A 13,754-nucleotide genomic window follows, 5' to 3' on the forward strand; every position below is an offset into this window, starting at 1 on the left:
GCGGGGCGTGGCGGTCAGCACCCCGTGACCTTCCGCGTCCCTGCAAGCAAGCGTGAGGTCCTCGTCCGCCTGGCGCAGCGGCCCAGAGCCCGCGGGAGGCCTCAGCCAACCAGGGCCGAAGGGAGGGAGGTTTATCCTGAGCCGCCGGGCACAGGCGCAGTGCCCTCCTGCGCGCCGAGGGTGGAGAGGCCGGGTGGCCTCCACCCCTGAATGCCCGGGATTTAAGTCCATGAAGCTTTTGGATTGCAGGGTTCTTTTCTGTCCGGTTCAAAAAGCAGACTAGAAACTGCAGTTGGGCAGCGGGGAAGCCAACTTTGCTCTGGAAGCATTAACTGTCAGGGCAAAAATGATTTGTGTCCCCCCAGTATGGTAGACTATAATTAATGGACTTCGGACATCTGAAGTTTGCAATCCTTGGAATCCGAAAAGGCAGCAAAAATCAGGAGTTCATAGATTCTATTTTGTGCGGTCCAATGCCCTTGATGGCGGGAGTGGGTTACTCCGAACTTTTCCTTCATGTAATCTTTCTCGGAAATCAGCCTTCACCCGTCCCACCGTCTGCATCGCTCGTGTTCATCCTTTCACACTCAGGAACTGACAAAACTTGACTCCATTCCGCACCCCCAGCCCTATTCCAAAAAGCCGGAGTAATTGTGGGAGGTGGTTTTATGCGGAGGAAATTAGATCCGCACGGGTACAGGAACACCCATGTGGCCTCCCAGTGTTAAAATAAAGGCTCAGACAGGTCGGGTGGACCAGCCAGGCACAGGAAGTCTTCCTTTCCTCCTCTCCTGTCCCTTGAGATTCGCAGAGGCAAGGCTAAGAACAAACCCTTGTGCGAGCTGTTTCTTTCCCCCAACCTCTCAGCCCTGTGAACGCTGATGAGCAGATTTGCCCAGCTTGTCTTTGAGATTGATCAATGAGCTCTTTCTCAAGGAATGCTTCCCCCTAATTGTGGAGAAGGCGGTGGCTGCGGTGGTCCTGTCCAACATGGGTGTCCAAGTTCTGAGAGCCTAAGAGAAGGTAAGGGCTGGAGGGGTGGGTCATCCACAACAGCCTTTGCAGTGCACACGGGGGCTTGTGCCTAGGGCTGAGTAGTCTCTAGCGCAGAAAGGTAGCTTGGACTTCATCCCATATGCCTCTGGACGTTGGGCTTATTTCTTTACTGCTAAACACCCTACTTTGGTGAGGTGGACTGCTCTTTCTGGGGAAATAAATTCACATGGCAAAATTTGCTTCTGCAGGTGCAAAAAGGATGTGTGATTGCCCTTGAATTTTCTAATATCTGGGTAAGAAGGCTTAGTTAAACCTCCGTCTTGTAGGCATGGTGGAATGTTGAGTCTTTATTTTAGAATTTTACTTTAAGAGCAGAAGTCTGCACTTTAGACTTTGGGCGCCTTTGAGACACCTAAGTTACCTCGCCTGAAGACAAATGAGGAGGGTCTGCCAATCTGTTTACAAGGAAACTTTCGTTTAAACTATTGCAGATGTTGTAGAATTGTGTCCGTGTTTTTGTGGCTTTGATAATAGGCCCCAAACAAGATCTGCTGCTTCTTTTCATTTCTCCTGAGGAACTATCAAAGTTTTTACATTCAAAACTAAAAAGAAAAATAAAGAAACAAAACTAGAGGACAGATCTGGAATGAAAATAGAAAGTATGCCTTCTCAAACTGATACTATATGTGTGTAATTCTCTGTTAAATGCTTTCAGGGTCAATTTAATGGAATTTTTGTCCTATATGAGAAATTCATATATGCATATATATGAGTTCTACATATATAGAATGTTCAACTCTCTTAGCTCTTAACTACCTTAGACTTAAGTAAATCAGAAATCTTTGTCTTATAAACAGCACAAAAAAAATCTGCTCATGAATTAAGATTTGCCCAATCCATTTATATGAAGTTTTGTACATGTGCTGCCGAAGCGAGCATTTTATGTGAAGTGTTGAAATAGCCCTTTAAGTATTACAATTAATGACTTTTGGATGGCTTTCTATTCAAATTATGTTTCAATCTCATCTGGTACAGATAAAAAGGCTTGTGCTATATTATTAGGAAGAATGGTTTAGTAGGGTTTAGAAAAGTAAACTAGAAAATCCATAATGCCATAATGTGTAGAACATCACTGCCCACTCAGTCGCAATTTTTGGTCATGATTTGAGAAGGACATGCGATTGCAAGTGTACTGTCGTCCCATTCAAGACAGAGCATCACGGGACTGGGGAGTAGGAGGAAGATATCTGGTAGAGTTAGCATTACACAGGTCGGGCTCCAGGAGGCTGAGTAGGATACTTGGAAGGACTTTGTGCAAATAGCCTGGCAGTTCAGGCAAAATATCATCCTAGGCTTCCAGTCCTCTATTGATGACCAGGAATTCCATTAAACACATTTTCGAAGGTCCCTTTGCCTTTAAAGACCTTATTACATTATCAGAAAGGTTTGTGCTGCATTTTGTCTCTCTATGTTTGGTGGTTCTGTTTTCATTTATCTGTGGACAAGACGCCTCCCCGACCGAGGTAACGATTTCATTGCAAGATGTGAAACTGCTTTTCTGATTAAGTTGTGGACTTTATTTTCTGACCAGATCCTTAGATTAAGATTTTGCTCCCATAGCACTGGTTGGAAATACACATTTTGTAGATACATTACTGGTTATTCACAAAGAATCACATGAAATTAAAAGTACAGTGGTGAAAGAACCATCCTGGGTGGTTTATTCTTTGAGTCCAGTTTGAAAGATCGTATTTTCTCCCTCTAAATTTTGGAAGCTTTGGGGGTTTACAGTATATTGTAATTAAAAACATAGTGTTAATGGCCTATGCACTTGTTTTCCACATTATTTAATATGCACAACACACATTAACTGAATAGAATTGGTGAGGTCAGTGCTTCAGGTGAGAGCAAAGAAGACCTTCAAGCGCCTGGGCTTGCGGTCATTAGGCCTCATTCGTTTCTGTATCTATAGTTGAGTCTGTGTGGGCGAGAGAGAGAGAGTGAATCTATTACTTTATGATCTCTAACTAATAACAAAAATGTAGCATAATTTATAGTCAAAACTTAAAAAAAACACACATACACTATTCATTGTAGATCTCAAGATCCCCCCCTGGGGGTGGCATGTTTTTCACCATGAATGGGACTGTGGAATTTTTCATTGTTTATGGGTTTATATCATTAATATTTTGCCAGATTTCTCTTGTCCCCCTTCTGTGTTGTCTTTTCTTAAATGTTTACAGTTTTGTAAACTGTTCCCATTTTGCAGCAGAATTTTGTTGCCTTCCAAAGAAGTCAATTGGGGGGCTGGGGATTTAGCTCAGCAGCATAGCACCTGCCTGGCAAGTGCAAGGTCATGAGTTCAGTTCCCGGTACCAGAAAAAAAACAAAGAAGTCAGTGGAAGTTTTATTTTGATGCGTTTTCTGATGATGAGGATGGCAATATTGACTATAAATGCACCGACACAGATACTGAACCCTCACAATTTCTTTGAAGTGTTAGCCTTCAGTGTACGTACGGCACTCAAACACAACGAGAAAAAGTGTATACCTATAATAGAATAGTTTCTTAATGGGGCATAGTAGTGCTATTATTTGACCCTAGGTTTTCTGATCCCAGGTCTCATATTCCATCTATTAATCTGGCTTCTTCGTGAAATCACACAGCAGTAGTGACCTAATGTTGATCTTGCTTTATTATTGCTTTTCTTTCTTTCCAGTTTATTTTCTATGCAACATGTCAGTAGTCAAAGTCAGGTTAAAATCTCATCTTGATTATTTTCACTGGTTTATCTCCATGATTATTGTCATAATCATCGCACACCTCTAGGTGGCAGGAGAGAGTCCTTTTGCTTCAGAGTCAAACGTCTTGTTTTCAGCTGGGATTCTGGAGCAGAAGACTAGACAGTCTTTACACATGTGCTATTTTACTTATGGAGTCATTAACTTTTCCTTCTTCCCCTGGGCTTGTTCAAGTCTCATCATATTCATAATTGTTATTCCAGAATCATTCGACTATGGAAAGAAGAACAAAAATACACACACACAGAGTCTTTGAAGAATTCTGTATTAAGTTTCTGCATGTTTTTTCCTTTAAGCTTGATTTTTCCAAATTCCAAGTCTTGAGGATTGAGTTATCCACTTTTTGATAGACCTGGAGCACTTATAGGAATCAGTTTAGAAGATCCATGAAAGTATTTAAATTCTAACCCCTTGTGAATACTTGGATTTAATGTTTACCAAATTTACTGATTAAGCTTTTTAAAAAATTATTTGAATTATATAAATTGCACTGGAAATAGCTTATAGTGTTTAGATATACAAACAAGGTTTTCTTTACCCCTAGTAGAAGTCTTTAAAGTCTAGTTAATCATTAATTATTTTTCATCTTTAAAAGCTGCCCCTTGACATCTCTTGGAGTTTTGAAAATGTGGAAGATATTCAAATGATTAAATGATCTTTTTGTTAGCTTCTTCCGTATGATCTGATTTAATTCATCCAGACTGATTTACTATTTATTAAAAACCAAACCAAAGGTCAAATTCTATAGTTAACTTTTTATCTGGGGATTTTAAATGCGTTTGATCTTTATTCACAACAATTTTACATTTGAATTGGAATCTACTTCACCATGGAGTAAATTCCTCCAGATCCCAAATTTTGAACGTGCTAAGTCAATCCATTTCATGTTTCCTGCCTTTGTCTCAGCCCAACCGAAATCTAAGACCTCCATGTAGTGATGTTCACCTGAGCTATCCGATCACGCTCAGTTGGCTGCTGGTGTGAATATGTAGCTTGATCAGGAGAAACTGCGTTGACAATCGTAATTCTTTTCAGAAAGATCCACACAGCAGTATCCACTTTAGCGACTTTAGGTTTCTACACATCAGTCATAGGTTCAATTGTTTAACTTTTATAGCACATTAATCTCCCATTAATCTTTCTTTGTCTCCCGTTGGCCTCCTGGGAATGTAGCTCTGTTCTTCCTTTTCCTCCTCACTCAAATTTTGAATGTGTACAAAGTACCAGAGGAAAAGTTTTCTCAACTATTTTTTGTGTTTTTCCTAAATGATCACCTGTACGTATTAGAAGATAGTTTGGATTACATTTTTGGCAAAACACAAGACAGAATACGTGAGAAATAAATGTGCTACTGTGAAGGAAAATAAAACCTTCACTGTCTAGAAGTATGGAAAGGAAGGATTGTGTCCCTCTGGCTCATAGCAATTGTTACATGCCATTAGGCTTACTGTAAACTATCCCTTGATGAATTCTTTGTGGACAATGAGCTTCAGACTCTGAGGTGTCTTCTTGCTTTTATAGAGCAAAATAGGACTTTGGTGCTTAAATGGAAGTTGCAGAGTACATAATAGGGCGTAGGTAAAGTTACTGAGCAACTGCATCTCACTTTCAGGAAAATAGTGGGAGATATTGTGTCTTGAGAAGAAAGGCATTTTAGAGGTAACCCTTTTAAGATTTCAATTAGTTATTTAAATGTATGAATCATGTGCTTAAATGTATTATTACTTGAAGTGCGTTTCTGAGGCTAGCTGGCCTATGGGAATGCTAAGCAACTGCAGAGAGGTGTTTTATTTTATTATTTTTATTTCACTAGAAGTATAACTACTCTTAGAAAAGTGGAAAAAATGTTTTAGGATTTAGTATTTAATCACAAGGTTAGGAGAAAACCTTAGACTTTAAAGGAATGGTATCATTATTAGCTGGGTGCAAATAAACAATGCTAATATTCTGATTCCTATGCTGACAATTTAGTAATGTGACAAGGTGTATTAAGAACAGCTCCCATTTGCACTGCTTCACTCTAGATATTTGCATACATAATATTTTCAAAGAAAATTAATGTTTTTTTCCCCAAAATTACTCAAAGAACAATTGCATTAGCAATGAAATTGTGGGTTTATAGCATGTTTTAGATACTTTCTCAATTTCCCAAGAGTGTCTTCTCGTATTTGGAGATGGTCATATTTTGGCTTTTTCTAATCATTGTCGTATTTTGTCAAAAGTAATCTTTAAAATAAATTAGCTTATTATAAGTGAATTAGATTTGAGATTTATTAGAAGGGAACACTATGCAAAGTGTCAAAGACTAAAATGCAAAGACAGCATGTAACTTACATGGGTCACTTTAAAATACCATACGTAGAAATAGCCAAGGGCCTAGCTCAATGATAGGGCACTTGCTTCTCATATGCAAAGCCCTGGATTCTATTCCCAGTGCCACCGTAAAAAGTGTAAATATTGGAACATAGATCAAAACCCCAGGGTATCATATCATCTTACTTCTTGCCTATTGCAAATATTTTATTGCCGTTCATTCAAATGCATTTGGCTATTTCACATACATTCTATATTTACCATTTTAGCTACTTCAGACTGCTTCTGTAGTTCAGAGCCAACTATATACTCAGACATCTTTTCTATGTCCAGGGGTTTGGGCAAGTCATGAGGTGATCAGCTACTGAAACTATCAGGTTTTTTTTTTTTTTTTTACAGATGTAAAACATTTAAATACCTTTATCTAAAAAATGATAAAGTTAACATGTAAAACTGAAAAAGTAGGGAGATACAAAGAAGAGATCTAATAGTAGGGGGATCAAAACAAAAGAAAACCAAACAACAACAACAAAAAACCACACACACTGTGACAATATTTGTTGGAAGTAATGTGTAATTTTTGGTGATAAGTATGGGTTTTTAATTAATCTGTTTTGTCAAAATGTGTCATCATGGGCAGAATATTGGTTTTCAAGCATGAAGACCCAGATCCAAATGTAACTGATGAAGTCTAGCTGTATGACTTCGGTAGAGGCAGGTTTTTCCTCTAGCTCTGCTGTCTGTGACTATCAGAAGTGTGCCGGAGACTCTGAGCACATTTCCTCCCTGTCCACTGGTGAATTCTTTGATCGTGAGTGCACCATTGCATGGGCACCCCCAAAGAGTCAAAGTGCCCTGCTTAATCTTGGAGGCAATAACTGTAACACCAAAGACTATAAGTTTACTACAAGTTGTGCAAATACAACAGATAATATCTAGTCCTAAAATTACGTGTGAATCAGTGGTTTCAAGGATGAACCCAAACAGTGAGTTAAGAGGGACACTAAAATTTTAATTAGCCACTTTTTATTGGGTTTGAATAAATGTAATTTCTTGCCTTAGCAGCTGGTCTTTTCCGAGTGTATTGTCTGACACAAGCTGAAAGCTTACTGTTTGATTTTCCATTGACCTTTGATTATTGCCACTTCCTACCAAGAGCCTGGGCAAAAGCAAGAGTTTGCTACACGAATAAAGTCAATAGTGTTTAATAATTAATGACCTGAACTTTTGTAAAAATGCTCATGGATCCAGTTCAGTACTGTCATGGTGGCAGGATTTTAACCAGAGAAGTCTGTATGAAAAGCAACTGTGTTTTGTTTCCAAAACAGGTATTACCAGGGGATAAATAATGTGCACTGCTCTGAGCCCAAAGGTACGCGGTGGACCTGGCCTGTCTGATATGCATCAGTATAGCCAGTGGCTCGCCAGCAGACATGAAGCTAATTTGCTGCCGATGAAAGAAGATCTTGCCTTGTGGTTAACCAATCTATTAGGTAAGGTTATAAGATACATTTTGTGAGCACAGATAACAGTATTTGTGGTTCTTTTCCCCCTCTTACAGTGTCCTTCACCAAAGCATGTGATAGTACCTTGGAAAGAAAGACTTTCCTTATTTGGTTTTTTCGTCTGGGAAACCTGAAGCCTGTGGAAAATTTAAATGAATTTCCCCTATGTCTCTCACATGCTCTGTGCCTCATAATTCCAACCTCCTGCCCTGAAGTGTGAAACTATGTGATCAAGTTATTTCTTTCTTGTCTGGGTTGGTCTGATTTATTTCTGTCTTTTCTTTTATGCAACTGACCAATATAACCTACTCTTTTGACACTATTCACAGGGCACAGTCTGTAAAGTAGCTTCTAAAACTGGATTTCTCTGCCCCACTTTTACAGCACATCTATTAAAACTGCTGAATACCCAAACGCAGGAACAAAAACATCTATCCTTTGTCCAAAGGAGCTGACTAGAGTCACCTAACCCTGAACTACAATTTTTCTCTTCTATTTCTCTTTGTTTTTATGTACTTATCTGAAAGTATTGTTGTTGAGAAAAATGGTATCTCCTGGCTCTCCTTCTGTGTCTGGCATTTCTAAGGATAAAATGTCAACCGTGTGTAAAATAGATTTATACATTTGAAGTATTACTATACACATATATGTTCAACTACGCTATTTCAACTCGTCAATTTTCTAAGTGAATAAAATTGATTTAGAGCTTGAGGATAGGACCGTTGTGGAGTTTATAAAATCTATTATTTGAATATTGACCAAAGAAGCTGACTGGAACTTTATCATTTGCAGAGGAGATTTCCCCCATATTGTTTTATTCTTTAAAGACTCCTCCAAGGCTACTGTTGCTATCTTTACTTTCTAGCTGATGAAGTGAGCAGCGAGGTGAGAAGCACATGTCCATCTGAAGTTCTGGCCAAGTTCCACGGATTTAGCACCTTGTAGTCAGATCTCCCTGCTCACCCTGACTGTGGGTTGTTATAAAGCTTTTGTACTGTTTGCTTCTGTTTTCAGTCTTTGTTCTAGAGTTACATGTTCAGTTTTTTTTCTTTGCTAAGTGTACCCCATTTGGGCAGCTTTTTGTCATTTACCCAGGGAACAAAATGTGTGTATGCAGCTGAACTCTTCACAAACATGTTCTGCCAAAGGGTAATGAGGCCAGAAGGGAGCCCCACCAACATTCTCCACCTTGCTGTGGAGCTGTCTCCACGGCGTCCCCCCTTGCCAGAGATTTTTTTCATGCAAAAGAGGAGCTTTATCTCCAGCAAGTGCGAGAAGTTATTCTAGCTTAATTATACATTTTCTTTCTTTCTTTTGTCTATTCTTGGCACCACTAATGATTACTGTTAGTAATTTATTAACTTTCAGCTGTCTATTAAAAATTAACACATTTTTCCCTTTATACTGATACATGTTTGCAGTACATGATAATTATATTCAATTTAGGGAACTGGTATCTATACATATCACATCTTAATCATTTTTATTTCCACTTTTTCCCCAACCATCTCCTCTGCCCTAGATATCAAAGGATCAAAGACCCAGATAGAAAAAATGGCAACATTAAATCTGCAAGAAATCAAAATAGGGAGTAAATAATTAAAATATGTACTTGGAACAATGTCTGGCATGGATTAAACACTAAACATTTGTTATTCCATTTGTATAGTTCAGTGAAATGGTCATTTTATTTTGAGCATAAGTTCATTCACTGATTATACAAATATTTGAGTGTGAAAGAGCATAAGTTATTCATTGAAAAAGTGGACTCTGGAGTAAGAATGAGCAATTCAAATCTCAGTTCCCACCCTTCCTGTGTAATTCTGGGAAAGTGTCTTATTGCATGGTGCCTCAGATTTCTAATCTGTAAAGTTAGTGCAACACCAGACTGTTTGATATATGTTCATGGAGTAGTAATCACTAGTGATAATGATGTATTTTCTACTTGCAAGTCACTAAGTAGTAACTTCGATCAATGAAAAGTAAATCCCTAAATAGTAACTCTTGTGGTTGTGCTTCAGACATGGTCTGATAGGTATTGGAGGATAGTAAGATGATTAAAATAGACATAGCGCCAAGTTTTACAGAGCTCAGAGTGGTCGGCAAAGAAACACATCACACAGACTGAACTTGTTACAAACTGAAAGATGTAGGTTTCCATTGGAATGTGAAATGGCTGGGGGTAGGACTAAGTAACAGAAGGTTTGGGGGAGTCCTCTCTAAGGAACTTATTTTTAAACAGAGACCTGAAGAAAGGTTAATAGCTTCCAGACAAGGCACAGGATAAGCACATTTGGGGACTGGAGGGCATGGGCTGAGGTAGAAAGGAGTTCCATACTTCGGAAGAACTGAATAAAGCTAGTGTCAATCTCATGGGAAAAGGGAGAAAGTTTCCAGAGGTTTGCTGGGGGCATGTCATACACTGCTTGGAAGGGCACAGCGAGGAGCTGGTTATTCACAGGAGGATAAGGAGGAGGTACTGAGATGTGCTGGGTCAGAGGAGCATGTGATTAATTAAAGGATAGCCTCACAACACAGGTGTGCTCCAGCATCCCATGACTGGTCGGCAGAAGCATTTTGTTTAGCCGATGTGATCATTTACAGAGAGCGTGATGAATGTGAGCAGCCTAGCACAGCCTCAAAGAATAGGGACAGTGTGTGCAATGGAACGATCTGGGAGTCAGAGTCAGGAGACCTGGCTCCTCGCTGGGCATCAGGAGACCTGGCTCCAGGTTCTGGCTCCACCACTTGGCAGGAATCTTGCCCAAAGTCACTCAGCTATCTGTTTTGGGCTCACTGTCCTCAACCATAAAATGCAGGGGCTGGAGTACGTGACCTCTAATATTCTTTCCGGCTCCAGAAATCTAAGTTTCTAAGAACTCCGTCTCTTGGGACTAAGTTAGGGGCAGCTGAGGTCATAAATCTGCCTGAACAAGGAAAAGAAGATTTATCTACATAAGAAGCATAAGACTGGATGTAAAAGTATTAGTAGTTATGAAACAATTTAAACTGATGGCTGAGAAGTTTTCTTGAAAGAAATTCTAAAAGAATCTCAAGTAAAATATCACCTTTGAGTTGACATGCATTCACGAAAAGCAGACGGAGCACCCACTACAAGTGAACGCCTCGGAGATAACATGGAGAGTAGGCCAATGATTTGAGATCATTTAAGCTGGCAAAACATTTGCAAGTAGAAAAATACATCATTGTATCTAGATGGGTGTTACAGAGGGAGGGAGTAATAGATGTATGGCTATGTTAAAACGTATTTTTCTTACATGTGATAGGTACATAAGTATTTGCTTATTTTAGAAATGCAGCAATTAAGGCAAATGTTAAAATTATTTATTTCCAGCCATTTTGTCACTTCAGAAATATTCATGGGTTTTCACTGTTTGTGGGTTTTCAAATGGTACTTTTTATCTACTTGAAAGTTAGAGCCAGGGATAGTGACCCACCCCTGTAATCCCTGCACTCTGGAGGCTGAGGCAGGAGGATCCCTGTGAGTTCAAGCCCCATCTGAGCTACGAAGTGAGCTCAAGGCCAGCCTGAACTGCATAGTGAGACCCTGTCTGAAAAAGTAAAAAAAAAAAGAAATTAGAGCTGTCTTGAAAGTAGTTTGAAGTTGATCCTTTCAACTTAAAGTATCCTAATTCTTTTGTGAAGGAGAAATTAGTCTATTAAGTTGAAGTTTTTAACTAGGTTTTACTATTGTGATAGGCAACCTTACTTGTGAAAAGATTGTCTCATATATATTTATTAATTTTTTATTTTTTCAAGAAAGTAATAATGATATTCTAAATTCAGGTATTCTGATCTTGCATAGATAGTGCCTATTGAAAAATGTAGTTTTTAAAAACTACTCAAATCATATTCAGGTGTTTTTGGAGCATACAATCATTTGATGGAAGAAAATAATTCATAGACCAATTTTCACATTCATGCCCAAATGAAGCTATTATGTATAATTTTCAGCCACTATATACTTACTTAATCTGTAACAATAATACATCCCACCCTGGATCGATTCCTAGACATAGAGTTAGAGAAGCAAGCTGTCTAGCCAGCTAAATTTTATACATTAGAATGTAAAATACTGGTTAGCTTGTCGTCAGTCAACCAGAAAGGGTGAGAAAATAGTACGGCAGCTGGATGGCTGAGAGGATACTGCACCAACCTGACTCATGAGAAGATTATTGTGTAGGGGCTGGGGATATAGCTCAGTAGTATAAGTGCCTGCTTGGCAAGCACAAGGTTGTGAGTTCAATCCCTGCTACTGGAAAAAAAAAAGAAGATCATGGTGTAATACTTTCTGACTTCTCTTATATCTTTGGGTTTATCAACTGATCTTATGGAAAATGCTCTTTCTATTCCAGTTTTAAGACAAACATTCAGAAAAGAGAAAAGGAGCAGAAAGATCCTATCATCCTTCCCTGTGGAAAGCATGCTTGGCCATTTTCCTCTGTTCCATGTTCCGTCTTTATTCTTGGCCTTGTGTTTTGTTAATTTTGCTCAGTAACCACTATTGATTATTTGTTACTTAAGTGTATCCTCAGGACATACTAGAACACTAAATGCTTATACGGTGTATCTTGGGGAGAACTGAATTTTTATTTTGAGCAAACAGTATGTTGTTAAATCAATAGCCCCATATTAGAGCAATCAACTGGTATTCAAATAAATTAGACACATTCTACAAATTGTATGGATGCCGGTGGACACTTAAAGATTGTTGCTGACTTATCTTTTAAAGGACCACATGAATATTCTCACATTGTTTTCTTCATTGTATTTTTTAATAATTTGAAAACAGCAGGCTTTTTTACTGTTAGTTTTGTCTAAGTTCTGAGATGTAGGTCCAGTTGTGTCATGTGCAAAGCCCTGGGTCCAGTCCCCACCCTGCAAACAAGCAACAACAAAACCCCAAACCCCATATACGTATATATGATTTTGTTCAGCAATACTACGTGAATCACATGGAAGTATATTTTTGAGGAGAGTTGATAGTTGTTAATAAAAATTGATATTATTTTCAAATATTACAGATCTTTAGAATGAAGACTTACGTGCTTTGATATATTCAGAGACTGAGTAAAGTATGTTGTATTTAAAATGTAGTTTTGTGGATTTTATTATTATATTAGAAAATACATTATGACACTTGATGTCCTGGTGATTTTTCTGCCCTTCCCTGACTTTTCTACATGACCCTAAAGGAAAATGATGTTAGTTTAATATGACAAGTGTATACAACATCTCCACTTTTCAGTTAATTCTTAGTGCACTTTTCAGCATTAAAAATGAAATATCTACCTGTTGGAGTTGGTCAACTACAACTGTTATCTAATGGGTTTAGAACCACTTGGTGCTTTTTCTGAAATACGAACCCTGAGAGGTGCCCATATTCTTGATATGGTCCATAAAAATTCCTTAGGAAGGGTAGTAGCTTATGTTAGTTCAAGTTTAGAGTCAAAGTCATATTCACAAGTTGACACCTTTCAGAGTACTTAGCACTACCTGACTTTTTCAGCAGAACCTTTTACCAACAGATTCTGTTTTATCATATCTTGACATATATCCATATATAGGTGTATTTTGTCATATATATATATTTGTCATATACACACATATGTGTTTTGTCATATATACATATATGTATATTTTGTTGTGAATGCATATATGTATATATCTGATACATTTATATAAAATATATAATATAAAATATATATTATATATATTAGACATTTTTATTTGTATCACAGGCATTGGTCCAGGGTTTTTAAGATATAATGAATACTTCCTATCTCACAACCTTTAAATTCAATCTCAAAAAAAAAGAGGTTGAGGGAGGAGAGTGCAATGGGAAAAGAAGCAGCAGTAAGATACATCACATACAGGTACCAATTCCCTATGAGGAATGTGATCATTATGTATATGTAAAATGTACCAACAGAAAAAAGAAAAAGAATCTGAATGATTTGAATTAAAATAGCAAATGAATTGAGTTCTCCAGTGTGAGAAATACACTGAGAGCAGAAGTGTGGTGGGAAGATGATAGGGTCCCAAATTAGCAGATCTGGACCAGCCCTCGAGATTTAGCAGGCAGCCACTTTGTTCTGTAAGCAGTCAAATCAAACA

General features: G+C 38.3%; 1 protein-coding gene across 3 annotated transcripts in view; it reads left to right on the forward strand.

Annotated features, from left to right (window-relative positions):
* Nucleotides 1–13,754, forward strand: part of Gas2 (growth arrest-specific 2) — a 133,809-nt gene that overhangs the window by 737 nt on the left and 119,318 nt on the right. Inside the window, exons 1-2 of one of the 3 annotated variants that reach the window (XM_005401734.2) lie at nucleotides 780–1,023; nucleotides 7,440–7,604. In XM_005401734.2, the coding sequence (XP_005401791.1) occupies nucleotides 7,460–7,604 (145 nt within the window). In that variant the 5' untranslated portion in view covers nucleotides 780–1,023; nucleotides 7,440–7,459. Of the gene's footprint in view, nucleotides 1–779; nucleotides 1,024–7,368; nucleotides 7,605–13,754 lie in introns of those variants that run through there. The other 2 variants (XM_005401735.2, XM_013502977.1) reach the window with 2 other exon arrangements.

Source organism: Chinchilla lanigera, unplaced genomic scaffold, assembly GCF_000276665.1.
Source record: "Chinchilla lanigera isolate Chin_1 unplaced genomic scaffold, ChiLan1.0 scaffold00075, whole genome shotgun sequence".
NCBI classification, from domain to species: Eukaryota; Metazoa; Chordata; class Mammalia; order Rodentia; family Chinchillidae; genus Chinchilla; species Chinchilla lanigera.